At 41.4% G+C, this 25,955-nt stretch overlaps 1 protein-coding gene across 4 annotated transcripts in view; it reads right to left on the bottom strand.

Annotated features, from left to right (window-relative positions):
* The window catches only part of pcdh19 (protocadherin 19), a 74,375-nt gene extending 54,028 nt beyond the window's left edge, over positions 1-20,347 (bottom strand). The window contains exons 1-2 of one of the 4 annotated variants that reach the window (XM_061685415.1): positions 17,439-20,347; positions 14,975-15,089 (exon numbers count right to left, since the gene is read on the bottom strand). In XM_061685415.1, coding sequence (XP_061541399.1) covers positions 14,975-15,089; positions 17,439-19,570 — 2,247 coding nt within the window. In that variant the 5' untranslated portion in view covers positions 19,571-20,347. Of the gene's footprint in view, positions 1-14,761; positions 15,108-17,438 lie in introns of all 4 variants that reach the window. The other 3 variants (XM_061685413.1, XM_061685414.1, XM_061685412.1) reach the window with 3 other exon arrangements.
* Between the last annotated feature and the right edge of the window lie 5,608 nt (positions 20,348-25,955).

The following is a 25,955-nucleotide window of genomic DNA, read 5'->3' on the forward strand; positions in this document are numbered from 1 at the left end:
CAGTACATTTAATTTGCAAAGATGACAATTGGGATGATAGCCAAAGAACAGGACACGGAGTTCCTTTAGCTTATTGTTACACTTGTTTTACAGTTAAGATTGTTAAAGTGTACCTGAAAACATCATCTGTACCGTTAATAAAGATGTCACTTTTGAGCCTAAAATAGATTTCCATAATTTCCTGTCCATGCCAGTCATCTCCTGACAGGGGCAGTATATCAGAAACCATGTAACGCAGATCCAGGAGGTCAGTCGTCTATATGTGTGTCAATCAATGTGTCAACTGTGTGCAAATAAACCCTATGCGAGCTCATGCTGTGCTCACTGCTGGGTTCAGTGCACTCAAGTTCAACTGAGATGAACTTTGTAATTTGTCTTTGTACTTCGGAGCTCAGTAATTGCTCTAGCTGCTTTGGTGGGATGCGCAATGAACGAGCATTGTTTTGGTAAGTGGACTATTAGTTTTCAGAAGAAAACAGCTACGTGGATCTAATTGGTAGCATTTGTCGATATTCAGCCATCCGTTTTCTATAGTGGTTGTCGCTGGAACCTACCCCAGCTGACTTTAGGCGAATGGAGGGGTACTCCCTGGCCTGGTCGCCAGTCAGTCGCAGGGCACAAAGAGACAAAATAGCAACTCACACTCACATTCACACCTATGGACAACTTAGTCTATGTTTGTTCACACTGCAGGTCAATGTAACATGTATCAGATTTTTTCATGTCAATGTGAACAGTACAATTAAGTTGTTTTTTTTTTTTTTCATATCTGACCCAGACCTCTTTCGTATGTGACTATAAATCGGATATGTATCCGATGCAAGAGCAGTATGGACGCACAAGTCGCGCTCATCCGACCTATACGTCATTAAAAGGCGACAAACGTACATATATATATTTGTTTCGACATGGTTCGATTCGATTATAAAATCTAAATCTAAACTGACAAGTTTCGCGAGAGTTTTAAGACAATGGGAGAAGGTTTATTTAATGTTATTTGATGTATTCATTCAAGACTATGGGCAGTTTTCAAAAGGCAACGATAAATTCTTTGAGCACGCTAAATGTGAGCAAATTGGTTCATTATTTTCATTACAGCGCCGATATGTTTGTCATGTTGTGGTTTGTGGTGTTAATAAGTGAAAGAAAGTGATTAAAGCCACTTCTCAGTTCTACAAGACATTCTTTTTTGCCTCTTTCAGTCCATTAACAACACTACAACATTTGCCATTGTGTCTATTTGGTGGCGGGGAGTGGGTGAGGTGGTTTAAATAAATACAATTTGTGATTACCATTGATCTCATTTGTTAGATGCGTAATCTCTGACTCATCTCCGCCCTGGCCACATCAGGTGACGCTGAAACGCCTTCCCCCGCTTCTTTAAATCCCAAACAAATGTTGAGGGAAGCGGCAATAAGCGGACCCTTATCCTTTTAAAGACACTCCCGTAATCCGACTGTGGTGGGAGGCGGGAGGGGGCTTCATCCATGAGAGATTTAGTCCGGATTAGAGCTAGTCCCCCAAATTAAACCAAAGAAATCTGATTCCCCCAGTTGCTCATTCAAGATGGGAGACTGGCTTCCTACCAGTGCTGCTAGCAAAGAAACTGATGGAGGTTTAGAATTAGAAATATGTTCTCATTTAGCCACCAAACTCTAATTCTACCCATTTAGCTGACCGTCAGTACCGATGTCCAGAATGTCTTGCATGATGCATGTACCTGATTCTCTTTCCCAACCGGCTTATCCTCACGCAAGCTCCTCAAGCCAAGCTATCCTGTCCCCACTGACCCAACAAAAACAACGTCAAATCTGCAGCTTAGAGGCTCAAATAATAATCAGCGAGTAGCATAGAAATCAAAAGTCACAACACCACAACCATGTCTTTCCAACCCCATTGCTCGAGTTCTGTATTTTGTGGGTTTCCAAAGTGGAAATATATATATATATATTTATCTTTTTTTAATAACACATTCAGATTTTGGCAACTACACATCACGAGGATTTCTATATTGGACAAACACACTTGTATTGTGACATTTTGGCCCAATACTGATACCGACGGTAGGACAGGCTGTGAGGAGCACAGCAGCTACCGAGAACACAGTAAATATCTGTTATTTATGAGTGTGTAAGTGTTTTTACTAGTATAATTTGTTTTATCTTTTAAAAGGTTAAATTTGGGAAAGTCATCTCTGCTTGCAACTAAACTGTTTCCACCAAGCCGCACAGTTCATTTTGGTTTGCCCTTTTCCGAGCGAGATTTTGTAGACAACAGTAGGACGTGCAACTGAAGTAAACACATTTTTAATACCACTAAACAGGATACACGGTGTAAAGAATATATAGAGTAGAAGGAAATTATGGCCGTATAACTGCTAGTGAATTGCTGCTCTACCAGATTTGTTTTTTTAATATTAATTATAAATTATACACTTTTAATGTGTCATTGTGAAAGTGTCACAGTGTTGGACGACTGACGTGTGTTGAATGTTTTATTTTTCTTAGCCTTTTTTTAAGACAGTCAGCCATTTTTAAATGCTAATGTTAGCTTGCATTTTGTTAGCTTGCATTAGCTAGGCAGCACCAGGATTTGTAAAAGTGTAATACCTGTGACCCCGAACGGGCTAAACCGTATAGAAAATGGATGGATGGATGGTGGATGGATGGATGGATGGATGGATCACAGCATTACTATTGTCCCTGAGTCAATCTTCATGAAAGCAGTTAAATAAATTACCATACTAAATGCATTTGTATTACAACTGGTACCAAAAGGAAAGCATACCGAAAGGTGAGGCATTATTTGTCTATTTTTTCACTATTTTCAGTGCAGAAAAATGATGCAAAATGTTAAAAAAGCTCTTGAACACTGCTCTGTGGCGACCTTCCTGCTTTGGTCACCAAAAAATGGAGGCTTTTTCTTTAAGGAGCACAAGACCTTCCGTTCTACCTTTCTGACTGGAACAGGGAGCAGCTCTCAGGTGGAACTAAAGCAGTTAGCGTGGAAAAAAGCTGCCATAGCGAGGCTAAGTGCTTTTCTTTTGTTCAGAAAGTTGGCTGTATGGGCTGCGCGTCAAACGTCGGGCATGAGGGGAAAGTCAAAACGCGGCGGCCCATTGTGCGCCACGGCCTGAATATTATTTCCTAATGCCGAAAGTGAGCAGCGGGAGGAGGCGTCGTCATTTTTAATTCCGAAGCAAGGGAGTCATAAATATTATCATTAGTGGTGTTTTCATCCTTTGTGTCCTGAGCCCGGGAAGACGCGATATCATCTATTCCTGGCACACATTCCTGTCTTATAAACTTGACCTGGCATTACTCGGGCAAAGAAATGGATTCTCATGCCTCTTCGAGCCGCCATTTGGTGTAAATAATACACCTCGGCCCTTTTCTGGAAACCTACAGTATAATCCCAGGAACACTAGCCCGGGCAGAAACCCGCATCTCTGCGTGTGAATGCAAAAATGCAAAATGCTCTTTAATGGAAAGGTGAGATTTTCAAACAACAAATCCCCGACATCAAACATCAGCAAAATTCACTCCCAGAGCCTTCATTGTGCCGCTTGATTCGTAATGTCATCTCGCAGCTCAATCACACCAACTGCTCTGAGATTTGCACACATCATGAATGAGAATAGGAGCTAAACACACGAAGCCGGAGACATAAAGGAAGGGGATAACAGGGGTAACGGCGGGGAGTACGGGAGAAAAAAAAATGGCAGCCACACAGGGCCGGGGGAATGTGAGGCCTCCACACTCGGTCATAGCCCATTAAGCTGACTGGTTGCAAGTGCTGTAGCTCATTACATGCTCTACCTCTGTTGTGTGGCTGCACAATGCACGATTACGCCACCCCGCTGCTCTGCTGGCCATGCCGCCCTGCGCCTCTGAGTCAGCTGATTTCTGCCACCACTACTGTCAAAACCTCTATATGTTAGGCCCTGCAAGTTTGTATCTTGAAACAAAAGCGCCATTTGAATGTTTTCAAATGAAATGAAGGGCCTTTGCACCACTGGGCCAAGAAAACAACAACAATGCAGCAATTGGATGTGCCTGTTCGCTATTTCGGTGCTGCTCTTTTAACATCTTCTCACTTTTAAAAAGCATGTGACAATAGAATGATTCAAGCTAATTCTAGTCGCTATAGCTCTATAGTACAATGGTACCTTGACTTAGGAGTGCCCCAATTTCTGAGTTTTTCAAGTTACAAGGTTGTCGCTGAGTCACTTTTTTGCTTTGCATTACAAAACAAAAATTGAGGTACAAGCTCGTTACATATACTGTGTTAAGTGAAAAAATATTACAAGAGTAATTAAGGCACTGTAATCGCAGTCACTGATGCACGTTCAGCCGTTTATCGAACGGGATGAATGGCCAACCACACAAATACAAAATGAGAACACTCGCAAGGAGCTGGCCAACCCGACTCCAGCTCCTGATGTCACATAGTAGGCCAAACCCCTTAAAAGCACACATTCAACACATAAATAGTACAGTATGTACAGTAATTGCACTTTAAATTCTTTTTTATTGTTTTATGTGTTTATATTTATATATTTTGTATAGTTTTACATTTTACAAGACTGCCATTTTTCTTCATTAAAAGCATGTAACAAAACAAAAACAAAAACATTGTTTGGGGTAGGCTGGATATTAATTTCAATCGGGTAATTTGATTTGATGCACAAATATATTCACTTACGATCTTGGTGACGAAAAAAATTAACTTGTAAATCAAGGTACCAATGTACATCCAAATATAGTGGCAGTAGCGTGGCAAAGTGCAGCAGCATAACTGCAATGCAGTGGGAAGGGGGGGGGGGGTTTCTACCCTCTCTGGAAAATTGTTTGACAAGTCTTCCTACTTATTATTCTACAATAATGCATGCAGAAGTTGACATTTAATCTGATGGGTGAAATGCTAACAAACATCCTCCCGCTACCTCCTTGTTTTAGGCCTCCACTAAAAGGTCACCCTTCCCTAGTGTTAGAGCTGGCTGCTCGAGGAACTTTCCATTCACAGTGAGCATTGAATAAATATGTTTGTGCCTCTATGTTGTGATAAAAAAAGACGATGCAACAGTTTCACAAAAAGAAATATAGCAACAACAAAACATGAACTTGCCAGGCGCTATTTGCCATCCTAACGCCATTCATCATTCTCCATGAACCAAGTAGCCAGAAAACACAAATTGGCACTTTCTTAAAATGTTTACATAGAACAATCAATGTTAACTGTCTAACCTTTGCATTATGCTTTGTATAACATATATAGCTTTTCATAGGCCAATGATGATGTAATATTTCTAAAATTACTTGATTAAACTTCTGGTTATTGGCTGGGATAAATCAAATGCCTTTACTGGCCTCCATTTCAAAATTACCAAAACTGTTCCCAAACATGATGAGAAATGTTACCAGAGTTATGGTTAGCAAACATCTAGCAAGAAAGTTGGTTACGGTGCTAAAATTTACCAAGAATCCAACCAAAAGTTCCAAAGAATTTTACCAAAATGACTGACCCAAAACCTAACATATCTTTCACCTGAACTTATTTACCATATTTACATAAAAATGTCATCCTACGTTACTTAACATAATAACCATAGATATTACAAAAAGTAACTAACTACCGCTGTTACCAAAAAGTTACCTTAAGTTAGTAACCAATGGTTAGTTGCACTTGTTACCAAAATGTTACCGAAAGTCAGTCACCAACAATGGCTGCTCGCCCAATTAAGGGTTACATACACTGTTAGATGCCAATGATTAGATTTGCCAATCTTTCTTTAAATCCCTATTTGACATATAAGGCAGAGAGAGAGAGAGAGAGAGACACCCAGTTTATTTGGTGATATTGAAGGAGATTAATCCATCCATCTATCCATTCTCTGAACCGCTTGTCCACACTGGGGTCGCAGGTACTGTATGCTGGAGGCTATCACTGCTGAGTTGGATTGCAAAGACATTTCTCGCTTGGCTGTTGCAAATATTTGGTTTTGTGCTTTTAATATGCAGGCTGACCTTTTTTCCCCTATATGAATGTAGGCTATTCTCAGGGGCTACACCAAGTCCCATTACTAGAAGATGAGCTATTTCTTCTCCCATCATAGCCTCCTAGTAATGCTGATCATTATGCGCTTGACGGTAAACATTTGAATATTCATGTGCTCTTTTGGGACTTGAAACAGTCAGATGATTTCAATGAAAGGAAACACAATGTAGCATATTTATGTCTGAGAGTTTAATTTGAGAAATTAAAAGCGGGAGTGGGGCAGGTGAAAAAAACGCCAAAGGATGTTCATTTAAATGGGTAATTACGCCCATGCACATTGCTTGCAGGGCTTAACAAGGTGCGTCATGATGTCCTGTTCCCCAGTGATAAACATCATCACTGCGTCCATTTCCTTCACTTCATTTAACCTCCAAATTACATGTGGACCAATCAACCTTGGTCCGACGTTTTTGTAGCCTTATTAAGTCTTTAGAGCGATTTATGCAGCTGTGTGACTGAATCATACTCCCGTTTTTGTGATTTATATTACAAACCATTTCCACATTTCCTCCTTTTCAGTGGTTTTCAAAGGAAGCTGGATAAATAGTAGTAGTAGTAGTAAATGGTAACCACTTTGTCTCTGCTGAATAAAATATGTCACATACAGTGTAAAATCCACTGACACCACTATCTTCACTTAATGCCACATCCGTGTTGTGTGATACACTCAAGTAATATTTAGTGCCACAGTACGAAATAATCTGTTCTAAAATTAGTTAATTAAATGGTAGTGTGATGAAAAGAAAAAAAATATGCTTCCTCATCTGAAGGGCAGGTTTTATACGAAGAAAAATAAATACAGTAGCACTCAATAGGGCGCAGACCTTTACTAAGGTCAAACAGTCATGAACTGAATCAGCAACAACAAGGATGGATGGATGGATTGATGCATAGATAGATAGATAGGTCGATCGATTGCTCAATTGTTTCAGTTACCATAGTTTTAAATGTTACCAAAAGGTAGTTACTAAAGTTACGAATAGTTAACAAAAACTTACCAAAAATACTACCAAATTTCAGTTGCCAAACGTTATCAAACATGTTGATTGTTTAGATACCAAAGTACAACCCCAATTCCAATGAAGTTAGAACGTTGTGTTAAAAATAAATACAGAATAGAAACAGAATACAATGATTTGCAAATCATGTTCAACCTATATTTAATTGAATACACTACAAAGACAAGATATTTAATGTTCAAACTGATAAACTTTATTGCTTTTAGCAAATAATCATTAACTTAGAATTTTATGGCTGCAACACGTTCCAAAAAAGCTGGGACAGGTGCAAAAAAGACTGAGAAAGTTGAGGAATGCTTATCAAACACCTGTTTGGAACATCCCACAGGTGAACAGGCTAATTGAGAACAGGTGGATGCCATGATTGGGTATAAAAGGAGCTTCCCTGAATTGTCATTCAGAAGCAAAGATGGGGCGAGGTTCACATCTTTGTGAACAAGTGTGTAAGAAAATAGTCAAACAGTTTAAGCACAATGTTCCTCAACGTACAATTGCAAGGAATTTAGGGATTTCATCATCTACGGTCCATAATATCATCAAAAGGTTCAGAGATTCTGGAGAAATCACTGCATGTAAGCGGCAAGGCCGAAAACCAACATTGAATGCCCGTGAACTTCGATCCCTCAGGCGGGACTGCATCAAAAACCGACATCAATGTGTAAAGGATATCACCACATGGGCTCAGGAAAACTTCAGAAAACCAATGTCAGTTAATACAGTTCGCCGCTACATCCGTAAGTGCAACTTGAAACTCTACTATGCAAAGCAAAAGCCATATATCAACAACACCCAGAAACGGCGCTGACTTCTCTGGGCCCGAGCTCGTCTAAGATGGACTGATGAAAAGTGGAAAACGGTTCTGTGGTTTGACAAGTCTACATTTCAAATTGTTTTTGGAAATTGTGGATGTCGTGTCCTCAGGGCCAAAGAGGAAAAGAAGCATCCGGACTGTTATGGACGCAAAGTTCAAAAGCCAGCATCTGTGTTGGTATGGGGCTGTGTTAGTGCCAATGGCATGTGTAATTTACACATCTGTGAAGGCACCATTAATGTTGAAAGGTAAATACAGGTTTTGGAGAAACATATGCTGCCATCCAAGCAACGTCTTTTTCATGGACGCCCCTGCTTATTTCAGCAAGACAATGCCAAACCACATTCTGCACATGTTACAACAGCGTGGCTTCGTACCAAAAGACTGCCTGCAGGCCAGCTCTGTCTCACATTGAAAATGTGTGGCGCATTATGAAGTGTAAAATACGACAATGGAGACCCCAGACTGTTGAACAGCTGAAGCTGTACATCAAGCAAGAATGGGAAAGAATTCCACCTACAAAGCTTCAACAATTAGTGTCCTCAGTTCCCAAACGTTTATTGAATGTTGTTAAAAGAAAAGGTGCTCGAACACAGTGGTAAACACGACCCTGTCCCAGCTTTTTTAGGAGCGTGTTGCAGCCGTATAATTCTAAGTTATTGATTATTTGCTAAAAACAATAAAGTTTATCAGTTTGAACATTAACTATCTTGTCTTTGTAGTGTATTCAATTAAATATAAGTTGAACATGATTTGCAAATCATTGTATTCTGTTTTTTATTTATGTTTAACACAACGTCCCAACTTCATTGGAATTGGGGTTGTAGTTACTCAATTTTTTCCCAAAATGTACATGCCAAAATTTACCCAAAATTTACCAAATGTCAGTTATTATAGTTATTTAACAAAAGTTAATCAACAAAAAAATACCAAATTACCAAAAGTTAGTTTACATCATCAACAAAACTGTAACCAAAGTTTAGTTGCCAAAAGTTACCCAAAGTACGAAAAAAAGATGGTTTAAATAGCAAAATTGTTACCAAAGGTAGACTTGACCAGACTTGACTAAAGGTTAGATGCCAAAAGTAACCAATAATGGTACCAAAAAGTTTGTATGGCTTCCAAACATTTTACCGAACATTAGGAAAATGTGACCATAGGTTAGTCACCAAAGTTACCAAAAGTGTGACAAAAAGATAGTTTACATAGTTTACAAAATAGTTACCAAACACCGATACCAAATATAAACCAAAGCTTAGATGTCAAGAGTTAACAAAGGTTAGATCCCAAGAGCAACCAATAATGGTACCAAGTTTCCACTGCTTCCAAAAATGTTAACAAATATTACAAAAATGTGACAATAAGGTCATTATCATTGTAACCCAAAATGGTACCAAAAGTTACCAAAATATAGATAGACTAATTTATTTGGAGGTATCAAAGGCGTTGGTTGAGTACTTTTATCGTAACCCTGGGCACCAAACAAATAAACGTCAAAGGAAACTTACAATCTTCCTTGGTGGAGTTAATAAGTTTCAGGTTGTGGAAAGTCATGGAATTTCTATCAGCAGATCCATCTCCCCAGTTTTTTGTGCCCTCAGCGCTGCATGTCATGTGCACATAAAGAAGAAATATCTTGGCATCTGGACTTTTCTTGAGTGAGCCCGCCGCCTGTGACTTTTAACCCTCGCCAAAGTCCACGTGAGGGACTTTGGCGAGGGTTCGACTGTGGATGCGGCGGAACAGTTAAATTAGCAGCGTGTGTGTGTGTGTGTTCCCATTTGTACGTGTGGAACCACAGCCAATCTCATTTACAAAGGGAACTAAGTACGAAGCCTTGAAATGTATATGAAAATTAGAAAAGTGCAGTACCCCTTTGCTTGGTTAATGACCAGAGTGAACTTTTGATATTTCAAGACAACCATCCTGTCAAGTTAATGGGCTGAGAAAAATGTTTTTTCTCTAATTATCTAGACAAGCTAACAAAGCCACTGTATTTTTAAAAGTCATGTCATTAATATTTTACAAATGGGTCTTATTTCAATGTACAGTTGGGTAATGCTTAAATCAATTTGAAGCACTTCTGAGATCAACCATATATTTTGAATAACACTGCTCTAAAGTACTGTATAACGCTGGCAGCGATAAAAGCAACATTTACGTCTAACCGTATATGAAACACAATAATATTAACTACAGAAGCATTAAAAGGCCACTTTAAACACAGGATCACTATGATGTCTGATTATTGACTATGCCTCTCCTCCCTGAGTCAACCTCTTGGATTGAAATGATAATGTCACAGCCCACGTTTCAAATAAATGAGACAATTCATAAGAGATGTTTTGTGTGTGTGCATGTGTATTCATCACGAGTGTATAAGGCCACCTGCAACGATGTTAATGACAGCAACACGTCTGCCTCTCGCTCGATATTATGTTTGGCTGTTGCCATGCATCCCGGTGTGATGTTGAGAATCTGCTAATGTTATGTAGGCACCAGATTTGTTAAATTAATGAATGCCACAATATATAAGGCAGGTAAACCATGTGATTTATCCCAGTCAACAGACAAAGAAAATAACAACATAAATGTATATATTTATGATGATGAAGGTTGCTAAATACAACGAGTCATGTAACGAATTGTAATAGTCAATTAATTCTTTTCTGTGTGGTCTTTGATTTCCAGGATGCATTTTTTCTCTTTGACACTGTTTAAAAATATATGTAGTAATTAATAAATACAATGTCCCTTATTATGTTTTAATTTCAATAATGACCGTCATATTTAAAATAATGCTGTGCCTGTATAGATTTTTCTTCATATACATTCAGCACAAATATAGTTTTTGTTTTTGTTTTCTTTGCCACGTACGGTGTCTTCTTCAAGCATTCCAAACGCATGCATGTTAGGTTGATTGAAGACTCTAAATTGTTCATAGGTGGGAATGTGAATGTGAACTGTCATTTGTTATTAAAAAGTGAAATTTTTTGCCTATTGGCAGAGAGGAATCACATGGTTCACACGGTTCTTGAATCGTGTCTAAACTATTTCAGCTGCAGTGAGCAAATGTCTAATATTACTTATCAAAGCGTGGTTTACCTACTAATTGTATAATTCAATATGACATATCTGAAATAAAATAGGAGGGACTGCAACTTGGATGAAACGGTGCAGTGACTGAGACTTGTATTGACTATCAGTCGGCTGGAGAAGTCCTACTTTCTGCTTCATTTGTCATCTTCTTTCATTAATTACCAGAATTATATGGGAGGGCAGGGGGGGGGAACACCTGGCTGAGATGAATCAATACATTTAGAATAACTTATCTTCCCACTACGTGCTAATTATCTGGAATCACAGGTGCGAAAGCCTCCTAACATATTCAAAAACACATTGTAGCCAAAGGCCATTCTTTTACTGTATAATTGTCTTTCCGAGCAAGTGATACACTTTAATTAAGTCATGGAAGACATCTCTATGGTCCTGTGATCACGCATATCCTCATATAGCTCTAACAAACATCTTACAGTTGTAGTGCTTCAAAACAATGGACAAGCGGGGATGTAGAGGGAGGTATATACTACTCTGACAAGGGAGAATACAATATACACAACTGCAGGTATAAGGCCTTTGGGGAGACCTGTCACTGTTATCATGACCTGGTCTGTTGTTTGAGTACAGGATGTGTATTTCTGAAGCAGGAAATGCTTTGTCACCAGCTGCTCTGCCATGAGCAAGATTTGCATTGGCTCACATCAGCAAACAATATAGTATAAGTGCATTGATTGTGAGGATAATCACAACAAATGCTAGTAGCCTCGTAGCCACGTAGGAAATGATCAAAAGGACATGATTGGAAAATAAATAGATACATTCTTGTGCCATTGTGTAAAAAAAAAGAAAACATTATTCCAATCCTTTACAATATTTTTCACAGCATTTACTTTTTTAAATTTAAATCATTATTTTTTTTAAATTAAATACATAATTGTTTTTTATTATTTACCTTTAATTCACAAAAAGTTAACAAAATGTTGTCAAACGTTAGCTTGCAAAATGTTACTGACTGTTCATTACTAGTTTCTAAAAATGGGTTATTTCTAAAAATTTCAACATACCTGTAGGTGAGTTAACAAAAGGTTGCCATTTTTTAAATAAATAAGATTTCAGTTACCGTAGTTTTCAAAAATGTTACAAAACATTAACAAATGTACCACCAAGTTATTTACAATAGTTACCAAAACTTTCATCAAAAGTTAGTACACAAAAAGTTTCCCAAAAAGTTAAAATTATCAGTTTCCAAAAATGTTGCTGGAAGTTATCAAAATGTCAACATAGGTCAGTTAACAAAACATTGCCAAAATAAACTACTAAATGTCAGTTATCCTAGCTGCCAAACATATTCCAAAACATTTAGCTAGTTACTGAAATGTTAATTTAATGTTAGCTACCATCAATTCATAAAATGCCAATTACCAAAATGTTAGCACAAGTTTGTTGACAAAAGGTAGCCATTTTTTTAACCAAATTTCATTTACCATATTTCCCAACATTTTCAAAAAGTTGGCAAAATGTACCATGAGTTAGTTACCACAGTTTCCAAAAATGTTTCCCAATGTTACCAAAATGTTAGCATGCGTTAGTTAAAAAATGGTTGGCAAAAAAATATATAAAACTCCTTTGAACAGGGTGAATGAATCAACATACGCGAAAGCAGCTATCCTAATCATAGAGAAGGGTCCAAAGGTCAAGGGCAGACTCAAGTGGTTTCCAGTTTAAGTTGTCTCCTTATCAGTTATCACTTCTGTCGACGGCAGATGTCACGACGGGAAGCAGGAAATCAACAGCAACTGTGCCGTCGAGGTAAACGCGATCGGAGGTTAAAGCGCAGTCTCGTTCGCATCTCCAGACATGGGGGCTGGCTAGCTCAAAGAGATGCTTGTCAACTTCAAGAGAAGTGGCTGGCGATGGAGCCTGCGTGCTAAGCAGGCCTGGCCTCTATCAAGCCAATCAAGTGGCTCTAAGACAACATTGGCCTAGACACCTGGCACTGGCACTCATTCAGTCTTCACTCCTCTCTCTCATCTCTGTTTGCCCCTCGCAAGGCTCCATCAAGGCGGCTCAGAGCTTTGCATATAAGATTATCGGAATCAATCGAACCTAATTTCTCTAACTCTTTACTTTTTCATTAGCCCAGGCAAATCAAGGCTTTGCTAATCTGGCAGCAAATGTGCTTTTATTGGATGATTAAGACACAGACGAAGGATGCTTCAGGAGCTTGTGCGAAAGTCAAACTTGGGTGATGTCTTTTTTTTGGATGAAGATTGGAGTTGCTGTCCGTTGAATACCATTTAGAACAGCATTTCCAAAACCTTTGTTGAGCTAAACCGCATATTTTACATTTGAAAAATCTCAGGTCACACTAACAAACAAAACCTTTGCAAAAAGTACTGTACGCATGACAAAATAATAGCTATCTTGTCTCACTTTTCTTAGAAATGTACTTACTCATGAAATCTGGGCCTGTTAAATTGAACACAAAGCTATCACTTTGTTGTATGAATGGCAAACGGTAGATATACAAATTAATTGTACCTTTTGCCTTCCAGTGGAAGAGCATTTCATTGTTCTGCCTGTCACTGTATGTCGCTAGCATAGATAGATAAACCATCCCCAAACATCACCTCTTATTCCCTATCTTATTCACACACTGCCTCTGAACCAGCTCAGAGAGACCCAGTAAATCAGCATGCCTGTAAGTAGGTCTCATTGACCTCTCTGCATCCACGGGTGCCTGAATATCTCTGGATTGTCTGCTCAATACATCAATATCCATCTTGTGTTTCCTGTTGTAAGACTCCCAACACCCCACCTTCCTCTCCATGAATGTCAAAGAGAAATTGGAGTCATCAATTACTTCTGTCTGATAAGGTGTGTGGCCGCAGAACCTTTCCCGGTGCTGCATGGAGTGAGCGTCACACAACCTCCTCCGCAAACAAAGCAAAAATGTATATTGCTGTCACTCACAAAACTGTTGACTGCTCTCGCAGGATTCAGGAGAAGTGGGTCATGACAACAAAGAGGTGTGGCTGTACAAGAAATCCAATTAAGCAGTTCATACATTGGAAACCGAAATAAAGATCAGCTGGTCTGCATACGCTGTCAGCTGAAAAGGGCTTTCTCATCAGACCTCTGCTTTGCTGAAGCCGTGCATGGTTGTCAGGATAATTCAATGGCTGGCTGCACAGGGCACCCATGCGGTCACACTGCACGCCTGCTTGGCCAAATGGACGGCAGGCAGGTAATTTAGGCAATGATTATTCTTTCCGCTAGCACCCGAAATTACACGTGATGGAGCTGATTAGCTGGATCAATATATCATTGCTCTGAGGGGTTCTTTTTTTTGCCACAAATGAAGTACAAAAATAAGAAGATGTAAGAAAAAGGGCAAATTATTCCTTTCATCAATTCTCCAGGTTGTGCTGGCAAAATGCTTTCAGTCTCTGGTCTACTTAAATATGTCTTGAAATGCTTTGAACATTTCACTCGGATATATTGACATGTCACACATGCCATTTCAAATAGCTTAGTCAGTGACGGGCAGACATTTCACTGACAGCACCATCTTCATTGTGATGGAATGCTAAATATCACCACAACTTGAGATGTGTTGAAATGTGTCAAATAGCATCTTGCCATCCCAATCAGACCATCAACGGATATCAAACAGACCTTTCAGACCCTTTGATTGATGAATGAAGTCTTACAAAAACTTTGCTTTCAGGGTTTGTTCATCCAATATCAATCAGCTTTGCTCTCCTACTTCGTCTCCCGACATAGTCCAGAGCTACTGTGCACGGTTTCTCACCTCTGCCAGTGGCATGCCGTTGATGATGAGGTCTGGCTGCTGGTGGCCCTGCCCGGTGAAAGGGTGCTGATAGCCGTGGTTGGGTGCGGCATTGCGCGAGTTCTGGTTCTCCACGTTGAGGAAGGTGCTCTCAGAGCGCCTGCAGCCCAGCGGCAGGCTCTGCTGGTGGTAGTCGAAGTAGTTGAGCGAGGAGGTGAGTGACGAGCAACTCACCACGTTCATCTTGTCTGTCTCCTCAACATCGCGCGGCACCAGGCGGATGTCATTCTTGCTCAGCTTCTTCTTCTTGCTTGACTTCTTCTGGTTGCCATAGGAGTACTCAGCCACCCTGCGCAAGTAGAAGAAACTGAACAGACTCAATAAAGCAGTGCTCTGTCTTGGCCTTTGTTTTGCACACAGTCAAAGCGCTCCCACCATCATGCCAACTAGGATAACGTTTGGGTCCATGGGTGCCAGACAAACAAATTGTCCAGGAGTGGCAAGGCCCACTTAAGGGACTCCCCACCTTGAGACAGCAAAGGAGTTGCCATTTCTTGTATGTTTGGATTTGCATGCTCAACACTGGACATGTCACAAACAGGCAGACAGTATGCAAACATGCCAAAAACCACAGATACAAATGACACTGGTTCAGCGCAGCACCACCGGTTTATGCAATCATATCCAAAGCACACAAACCACACTCTTTTGACTATCAAGCAAGCATACTAGCAATATTGAATATAGGCTGGTGGCTGGTGGGTACTGCAGATTCAAATTCATTTACCTCCTCTGTGTTTTCCACAAACTCTTAAGAGAGCATTTTGACTGAAATAAGAGCAAATGAGCAGCATAACTTGTGCTATGTTTCATCAAAGGCTTCTCCGAGATTGGGAAATAGCAAATTATTTTGACAGGCTTGGGGATTTCCGCAGGAGAACAGCTGCTATGTCCAAATGTCATTAGACAAAATTATTGTATGTGATTTATGTTTTCTTTTCTTTACGATACTGTAATGCCATTTATGTCATCACGGCGTGGAGCATATGATTTATATTGTTCAAATGCGAGTTAGTCTTTTTCAGTTGCATGTGGAATATCTGTGTGACTGTTGTCCCCACTGGCCTCTGTTTCTTCACTAAAACACAGCTCTAATCCTCCCAACACTTCTACAATCACTCAGGCTAAGAAGCAGCATTGTTTTTCCCTTGCTTTCATTTTTCTCTCAGATTGCATCTTGAAAAGAGCTGCTGCCCTCATTCTAGCCCCCCCCCCAGTCCCCTTGATTTAGCGAAAAGAAAATGGGCAGCCGCAAACAAAAGGCAGAACGTTTTCCGCCTTGTTTTCATTCATCATTTAGCATGCTGCCTTCCGCTGTACATTGCTTCAATATGCAAATCAGGGAGAGTGGATTGTTCTGAGTGAGACAGGCTGACTGAGAACAAGCAATCAATTGCAGATAACTGCTCCTCATAGTCAAGGTGGGGGACTGAGTAAGAAGGCCACATAACTCATCACTGCTGATTATAACACCCAGCAGGGGGGAGAGTGTCTTGCGTTTTGGAATCTATAGTTCATAATTGTTTCTACTTTGAACAAGATTTGTCACGGGGCAAGAGAAGGGACGATTTTAACCTGCAAAACCCTTTCCATGAAGCTAATGCCGCAGGTGTAACCATCTACAGTAAATCTGGCTTCAGTTCAAAACAGTTTGGTTAATGTTAACCTCTTCAAAGCTGCTAGGAAGAGGGTTATATGCACTCACCAGCCACAGCATTAGGTACGCTTGTACCGTCTAGTAAGCTCTAATACTGTACATAAGCATAGATAATAAACATTTATCGGAGTGTGTCAATCAAAACTGAGTATTATCAGCTTTGTAAAGACAGATGTTTTAATACGCCTCTTGTATTTAAATCACCATTATATTGTATGGGTGTACCTAATGTTGTTTCCATAGAGTGTATTAAACCAGACAATGCACAGCAACAAGTAAAAGTAGTGATGTACCATTTTAGAATGATGATGGGCCAAAAAAACATCTCAACTTGCCTTCCAATAATACTTGAAGCAAAATATGATTATGGCTGCAGGTGAAGTCTCAAATCCAATCTATATGTAAATGCATAATGTTAATATGGCAACAGGGTTGATTGCAGATTGATGAACAAAAACGAAGCATTCGATGTGCAAATAAATAATAATGTGCCAATTCCCAGGAAATTCGTTAAAATTGCTGTTTGAGTGTTGTTTATTTGAGCTCATCGAGACCACGTTTGAAACTATTTGTGATTTGCTGTTCTGTCAAAGAGGGGAGCCAAATTAAATGTGGCTTAAACCTGACCAACTCCATGATCATAAAATATTACAGTTAAAAACAACCAATCAGCCATGGTTAAATAAGAAACGTCTGCGACTACCACCGAACTAGTGGGGCGTTAATTTACCAGAAACACACCCACAAATTTAACATGACACTCATACTTAATGATGCAGTTGGTCACAAAGGAAAGATTACATCAGTCAATCACCAGCAACAATGCCCCTTAAATTGACTAATTTTATTTCAAAAGCAGCCTTGAACTAAACCAAAGGAGAAAAATCTGCAGGCCCAGAATGCAACACAGGGGATTGCAATACAAATACATACACACACACACACACACACACACACACACATACAAAAGTGGGTCAGTACCTGCAGTTGTAGGTCCGGATTTCCTTGTTATCCCTCTTGCACTTAACCGCCACAAAGATCATGGTGACAAAGAGGATGGCAGCGATGGAGCCCAGAGCGATGATGAAGATGAGGGACAGGTTGACGGCTCCAATGGATTCTTGGGCATTCAGGTCCGGCGACAGGTATACCACGATGTAGGCCGAGGCAGACAGCGAGGGCTTGCCGTGATCCCGGGCCACCACTGTGATCTCGTAGGTGGACTTGGCGTTCTCACTGAACATGCGGGTGGAGTGCACCTCCCCATTGACTTGGTCAATCTCAAAGAAGGCCCGGTCACCCTCGGAGATGGTGTAGGTAAGCCGGCCGTTCTCGCCTTCGTCGTAGTCATCCGCCTTCACTCGGGTCACCATGTAGCCCGCGCCAGCATTCCTAGGGATTGACACCTCGGCGGTGCCGTTCACCAGAGGCGGGTTGGTCATTACAGGTGTGTTATCGTTGACGTCCAGCACCACGATTCGCACAGTGGCGTTGCTCGACAAGGAGGGATTGCCGTTGTCTCGGGCGAGAACTTTAAAGTCAAATGTCCTTGTGTACTCGTGGTCAAAGGACCTCATGGAGTAAATGCGGCCCGATGGATTGATGCTCACATACGTGTTAACGTCCATGTGCTTAATCTCACCAGGGACTATGGTGTATGACACCGTTCCATTCATGCCTAGGTCGGGATCTTCTGCCGAGACCGCCAGCAGGCATGAGCCGGGCAGGTTGTTCTCCATCACCATCTCCTGATAGTGTGGCTTGAGGAAGTGCGGCGGGTTGTCGTTCTCGTCCGCCACTTTGACCACCAGCGACTTGGTTGCGCGCAGGGGTGGGACGCCACTGTCCTCAGCCTGGATGGTCAGATTGTATGTGTCTTTCTGCTCGCGGTCCAGCCGACCGTCCACCAGGATGGTGGAGAAGCTCTCATACTCCTGCAGACGGAAGGGGACGTTGCCCTGCAGCCGGCACTGCACCTTGCCGTTGGCCCCCGCATCCTTGTCGGAGACACGCACCAGGGCAATGACGTACCCGCGCTGCGCGTTCTCGCTCACCTCCACCATCTCCGTGTTGAGAGAGAGCAGGCTGATGACAGGCGGGTTGTCGTTGGTGTCCATCACGTTCACGGTGACTTTGCAGTGTGCCGGTATGGAGTTGGGACCCAAATCTTTGGCCTGCACGTCGATCTCGTAGATCTGGGCAGTCTCGTAATCTAGAACGCCATTGACGGTGATGATACCCGTCCCGGGATCAATTTTGAACGCATCTCTCGTCTTCTCGGTGACGTAACTGTTAAAAGAGTACACCACCTCTCCGTTGGTGCCCTCATCGGGATCTGTTGCATTTAAATCTATGACTAGAGTGTTGATTGGGGAATTCTCAATGACATTAACAGTGTACACAGACTCATCAAAAACAGGGTTGTTGTCATTTGAATCAATGACTTTGATGTTTAACTGAACCGCACCTATTTTTGGCGGGTCTCCTCCGTCCTCCGCGCTGATCTCATAAGTATAGTGGGACTGGGTCTCTCGGTCTAATGATTTTTGCACGACAAGCTCTGCAATTTTGGAGCCGTCCCCACGCGTTTTGATCTCCAGTCCGAAGAGCTCGTTGGGGGTAATGGAGTAGGACTGCACTCCGAAGACGCCCGAGTCTGGATCGCTTGCCCCCTCCAGGGGAAACCTGGTCCCGGGGGATGCGTTTTCCGAGATCTCGATGTCAATGTGGCTCGTCGGGAACCTAGGCGAGTTGTCGTTCAAATCCTCAATTTCAACTTTAATGACGCAGATCTCCATAGAGTTGGACATCACCTCCAGAGAAATAATGCACTTGGGGTTCTGGCGGCACACAATATCCCGGTCGATCTTCATTTGCGTGGTAAGAATCCCGGCCGGGCTGAGTTCCACCCAGCGCGGCTCCGAATTGGAGATGACCCGCAGGTAGGGCGGCTGTGGCGCGATTTGGAAGCCTTGTTTGAGCGCGTCCTTTGTCACGTTCCCTATCACTGAGCCGGGCTTCATCTCCTCGTTTATTCCATACTTGAGGTTAATGACAGCCTCTCCGCCGACCCAACACAAGAGCAGCAGCACAATTAAATGTATTAATTCCATTCTTCCCGACTTGTTGAGTTCGCCTTAAGAAAAGGTCTTGATTAACACGCGCGCTCACGTGCCTCCAAAAGCATGTCACGTAGAACAAAAATGATGAGACAAATGGTTTTGTGTGCATGCACATTTAACATCTATCGTATAGTCCGTCTTTCGGTGCGGAGAGGCGAGGGGTGACGGCGGGGCTATGCATCGCGCACGGTGTCAGGGGAGGCTGCAGTGATTTCACCGTGCACGTCTTCATCCAAGTGCCGCTGTGCATGTCCTCACAGAGCAGAACTGTCTCACACGAGCAAAGTCCATAATTCGTCCGAAACGAAAGAAAAATCCAGCTAGTTGCAAGTCCCCAAAAATCAAATTGATATTTTTAAAATTCTCCCAAGTGATGATGCTCAAAAGTCCCTTGATTGCTGCATAGATTCTACTTCAATTCGAATTCCTTGCTCAAATATCTGAAAATATCAGCTCAAGTCCGATTTTGGTCGCCTGCTAATGTTTCACACATTAAAGTCCAAGATCTGTTTTAATTCCAGCACATCTTTTCTCTTTAAGTCCCCTCCTCAAGACTTGCGGATGCCACGTTCCCCTGCGAAACACCAAATATCCACGTTATTAAAGAAATCCGTTACAAATGCACCCCCCCCCCCAAAAAAAAAAAAAAAAAAAAAAACAAGAGAAAAACAGACGTAGGGCCGTAAATGCGAAGACCCAGCAGCTCCTATCATCCCAAGTAAAAGAACTCCGACTCAAACATGCGCTCCTCTGGCTCCACTGACGCACACTGGCAGACGCCGCGTAGCGCCAGAGCCGCTGCGTGCGCTCAGTGCGTACGGACCCGCAGTATACCGCCCCCCCCCCACCCCCACCCCCCACCTCGCCCATCCACTCCCCTCCTCAGCCAATCAGGGGTTACACAGCCGGGGCTGGAGTCGCTTGTGGGTGGAGCAAAAAAACAAAAAAAATAACGTGCGCGACTGCCAGCAGATATATACCTGCTCTTCTTCTCAACTTGCAATTACGACATGCATACTCCAGCATTGCATGCTTTAGCACTACAGCTATGGGGGTCCATCTCAAGGTAAAGAAAAGTAGACCCAATATTAATGACACCTGCACAGTGCCAAAAAATTACAATAATAATGCTCAGTTTTTTGCCATCATGAGTTCATTTACCACAAGATTTAGTGTAATATTGAGGTTCTTGTTTGCCGTAGTAGTTGTGATGCACCACTGCACTCTACAACCACAACGATACACGTATTGTTAAAATGAATACTAAGGAATAATGAGTACATATATAGTGGTAAGATATTGCACTCCACATCTAAATGAGATTTGTACTTACTATTAATTCTTTCTTCAGTCTAATGTTATATATTCTATTTTATATTTGTGTTTATTTTTTTACAAGAGAGAGAGAGCGAGAGAGAGAGAGAGAAACGGCATTTTAATTATTCTGTATGTCCTTTATGTTGACAAAAACAATCCCTGAATCATTGATTTACCTCATGAAAAGATATGCTTTCTATATGATGATCAACCATCATTATCTGTGCATATAGACTCACTGCTGCTCTGCACATCACATCACATCACATCATATCATGCTGCCTTTGCTTGAAACGGAGGACTTCAGAAGGAGCAAAACATAAGGTTTCTATTTAATAGGCAGGTGTCGTGAAAATGCTGCGCAGTGTTGTATGTTAAATTCTCTGGTCATGGGATTGATTTCAGCACTTTTGAAGCGTGTCAAACTTTAAAATGTAAAGAATGACAAATCCCCGTTCCGTGCAACACTCAAGCGGCAAATACCAATGCTGTCTCGTCTTCAGTCTGACTTTGAGGAAGTGAATGTCGAGTTCCACTTCAGGCCACACACGCATACACTCTATGCAGAGGCAGACCGTCTTCAAAGTCACAAGGGTGACACCTAGTGTCTGCAGCTGCATGCATTGATAGTTCGCACTGCAGCGGAAAAAAGAGAGAAAATGACAGCCTTCCAAGCCAGGAGAATAACAATGGCGCAATCAGTTTGCTCTTTATATTGAAATAGTATTGGACAGTTGGAGCACAATTAATGTGGAGTCCAAGAGGTGATTGAGGACTGAGCCAAGGCCAATCATTGTTCATCAATGGCTGCGGCAGAAGGAAAAAAAAAGGCTTTCAATTCTTGTATTGTCAAAATGCAAACAGACGGGGTATCATTAAGTTAGGCCTTAGTGTGGTGAATTTACAGACATGTTTAATGGGGATGTAATGGGGATGATGTATTCAATATAATGCATGTGAAGCATATCTGAAGAATGGCCCACCTGTGTGCTACAGACACACTGTTGAAATCCTAGTTGCCAAAGAAACACAGCTACACAGTCATCTCCAAAAGTATTGGAACGGCAAAGTCAATTCCTTTGTTTTTGTTGTATACTGAAGAAACAAAAGGTGCTCTGTCCTGAGTTGTTTAACACATCTAGATGTAAATACCATGAAATAAAAGCTGGAATTTTGTCTCATAATTATCTCAATAATCATCTTTTGATCTGAAACCCAAATGTCTTCAGTATACAACAAAAACAAAGGAATTGGCATTGCCGTTCCAATACTTTTGGAGGGGACTGTATATACAGTATTGATCTCATTTCTTGCGTCACCTTGACAACCAAGTAGGTACCAATTTGTTTGCCTCTCCCTAACAGTTTTCGAGATGTGTCTGCAGAAGATGGGGGTGTGGTGGGGTGTGTGTGTGTGTGTGTGGGGGGGGGGGGGGGTCGCACGCCACAGGAATCTTGAACCTCATAGATTTTTAACTTCAGCAAGTTAAACAACCGCACGGAGCGACTGGAGACGTTCTTTTTTTCTGGTGGGAGGGGGGGGGGGGCAATCTTTGGTGCTCACCCAATGGGATCAAGATAATTAGTATACAACCCCAAGTCCAATGTTGCCAAACGTTACCAAACATGTTGATTGTTTAGATACCAAAGTACAACCCCAATTCCAATGAAGTTGGGATGTTGTGTTAAATATAAATACAGAATAGAAACCAAATACAATGATTTGCAAATCATGTTCAACTTATATTTAATTGAATACACGACAATGACAAGATATTTAATCTTCAAACTGATAAAGTAGATTTTTTTTTTGCAAATAATCATTAACTTATAATTTTATGGCTGCAACACATTCCAAAAAAGCTGGGACAGGTGGCAAAGAAGACTGATAAAGTTGAGGAATGCTCATCAAACACCTGTTTGGAACATCCCAAAGGTGAACAGGCTAATTGGGAACCATTCACCCTCACATTCACACCTCTGGACAATTTAGTCTTGAGTGTATCCAACATTCATGTTTTTGGAATGTGGGAGGAAGCCAGAGTACCAGGTGTAAACCCACAAAAGCATAGGGAGCACATGCAAAGTCCATACAGGAGGCTCTGAACTGAGATTCAAATTCTGTAACCTCAGAACTGTGAGGCAATTCTAACCAATAGGCCACTTTGCTGCTGTAATTAAGTCATAATTACAGTAAATATTTATATGAAAAATACTTCAAGGCCATAAATTAAAAACAGTAAGTACTGCGGTAACCGAGTTAGCCTTTTCTTGCCTCGCAACAATGTATTCTTATGCCACTGCCCTAACTAGTCATAACTCCAAACGCATGTTTGAACCATAATAAACCGAGCACCCCCTGTATGTACTGGGACAAAAACATGTTTTACCGCTAAGTACTTAATAAAAACAGCACATCCATCCATCTATCCATTTTCTGTACCGCTTCTCCTCACTAGGGTCACGGGCTGCTGGAGCCTATCCCAGCTATGTTCGGGCAGGAGACAGTATACACCCTGATCCGGTTGCCAGCCAATCGCAGGGCACATATAAACAAACAACCATTCACACTCCCATTCACTCCTAGGGGCAATTTAGAGTCTTCAATCAACCTACCACGCATGTTTTTGGGATGTGTGAGGAAACCGGAGTGCTCGGAAAAAACCCACACAGGCACGTGGAGAACATGCAAAGTCCACACAAGCGAGGCCGGGATTTGAACCCCGGTCCTCAGAACTGTGAGGCAGATGTGCTCACCAGTCGGTCACCGTGCCGCCAAAAACACCACAAACGAATAGTATTAGACGGCACCAGAAAAATCTTTTTTCGAATTAAGGTAAAAGGATCTATGTAGCTGTATTGATATATAGGGCCTGAGAACGAAGGTGTGAGGACCTGATGAAGTCGCTTTGTTTATTGTCCATCAGCTATTTAGCCTTTTGCAGGGCTTTAACAGCCTTTAACAATCCACCTAACTTTTTAAACACAAGGATCTTTGAGAACATTTTACAGAAAATATTGGCACTCTCCAAAAGTGCATCCCGTTGACCCGAAATCTGGCACAGATGTTCATTATGACACGATGCGCGAAAATCAATGGAGGATCAATGCTGTGAAATTCACAGGTAATCAGCAATTCTGTTTTGAAAGTGCCATTTTTCGAGGGCCATTTCCATGGTTATTACCGAAATGAACTCTTCTGGGGAATCCCTGCAAAATTTCAGCGACGTGTACTAGACAGATGGGCAACACTTAATTGTGAAAGTTTCATCACAGAGTGTAGGCGGAGCATGGCCACAGAGTAGCTAAAACTTACAGGGATAGCTTTCTTCTATAGGGGAATTACTGGATATCTTCCATATTCAGACAGGTATAGTGCACAAATGGATGATGTTAAATTGCCAGGGATGTGAGTTTTTCCCCCACGTGGTGGCTGTGGCATGGCGGACAAGAGCTGGCTTCACCTTTGACAATCAAACTGCAATCATTTCTGATGATCACATCTTGTCACTGATTGTAAAGTGATCTAATCACCTGACTTCTGAGCGTGCGAGGTCAGAGCTTCTTGCGTAGCTGTATTTTTGTACCGAGTACCCGATCCAGCATACATACGTTCATGCTGACTGGTCCAGTGCATGAGGGCCTGTTCAATGCTGTTTTCAGCTTTAATTTCATTTGAAATCAGTATTAGTCATAGTTTAATGGTGAATTATATACACAATTTTTATCTGTATACTTCAATCTGTCTAAAAATGATTACATGTACATTTATTGTCAATCATCTGCTGGAAACATCCATCCATCCATCCATTCTCAATACTGCTTATCCTGTCCAGGGTCGTGGGGGGCTAGAGCCTATCCCTGCTTACTTCAGGCAAAAGGCGGACTATGCCCTGACCTGGTTGCCAGTCAGTCGCAAGGCACATATAGAGACGGACAGCATTTCTCACTCAAATTCACACCTTCACTGAGTTGGAACTAAACCAACGCTGCCTACACTGAAGTCAGGCGATTGTATCAGTCCACTGCAAGGTTACTGATACTTGGTTTATTCAAACAAAGTTGTGGCGATTGGCCTTAAATTCATCATCACTCATTTCTGTCTAATGTGGAAATATGGGCTTTGACAGGACAATATAAACACTCAAGCAGCACGGTAGTGCAGTCATTCTCAACTGGTGGGTCGCGACCCAAAAGTGGGTCAAATAATCATTTTGGGGCGGTTCTGGACAGCTAGTAAAAATTACATGTATTCATATTTTAATTTTTCCATAACAGGACAGAGGTGTTCCAAATTCCCACATGGAACATATTATGTAAGCGACAGGATTGGAAGTGTAGCTGCCTCATGCATTAGTCGCTAGTTTACTCCGTAAACAAATACAGTGCAGCTCAGCCTCTGCCTCATGGATTTTATGGCAAGCTTTTGGCAGTCCATCAAACTAATTTAAAACGACTTTTAAAAATGTAAACTGTACATGTGTTGTCAGAGGTTATTTAATTTACATAAGGTTATAGGTTATATAATTTACAATTATTTATTGTTTTTAACCTCTAGAAAAATTTAAATTCGCGACTGCAAAAAAATAAATAAAAATAAAATAAAGGAAAATGCGGTTTCCATGGTGACAAGAGTTTAGAACAACTGTGGTAGTGCATTGTTAGCACGTCTGCCTCACAGTTGAGAGGTTCTGGTTTTGAATCTCTGTTAAGGCCTTCCTGTATGGAGTTTCCATCTTGTCCTCGTTCTCTTACGGGTGTGACAGCTTCCTTCCATATATACAAAAACAGTCTTTTTAGGTTAACTGTAGACTGTAATTTGTCCAGGGGTGAATATGAGTGTGAAGGTTGTTTGTTTGTCTGCCTTGTCATTGACTGGTGACCAATCCAGGGTGTACCCCGCCTCTCTTCCAAAGTCAGCTAGGCACCAGGTCACCTCTGAAACTAAAGAGGACAAGCACTCAAATGAATGGATGGTTGAAGATACTTGTTAAAGATTATATTATATAACATGTTTTAATTTGTCAAGCTACTTTTAACAGTACATACTGGAGAACATT

Source organism: Phycodurus eques, chromosome 9 (genome assembly GCF_024500275.1).
Source record: "Phycodurus eques isolate BA_2022a chromosome 9, UOR_Pequ_1.1, whole genome shotgun sequence".
In the NCBI taxonomy this organism is placed as follows: Eukaryota; Metazoa; Chordata; class Actinopteri; order Syngnathiformes; family Syngnathidae; genus Phycodurus; species Phycodurus eques.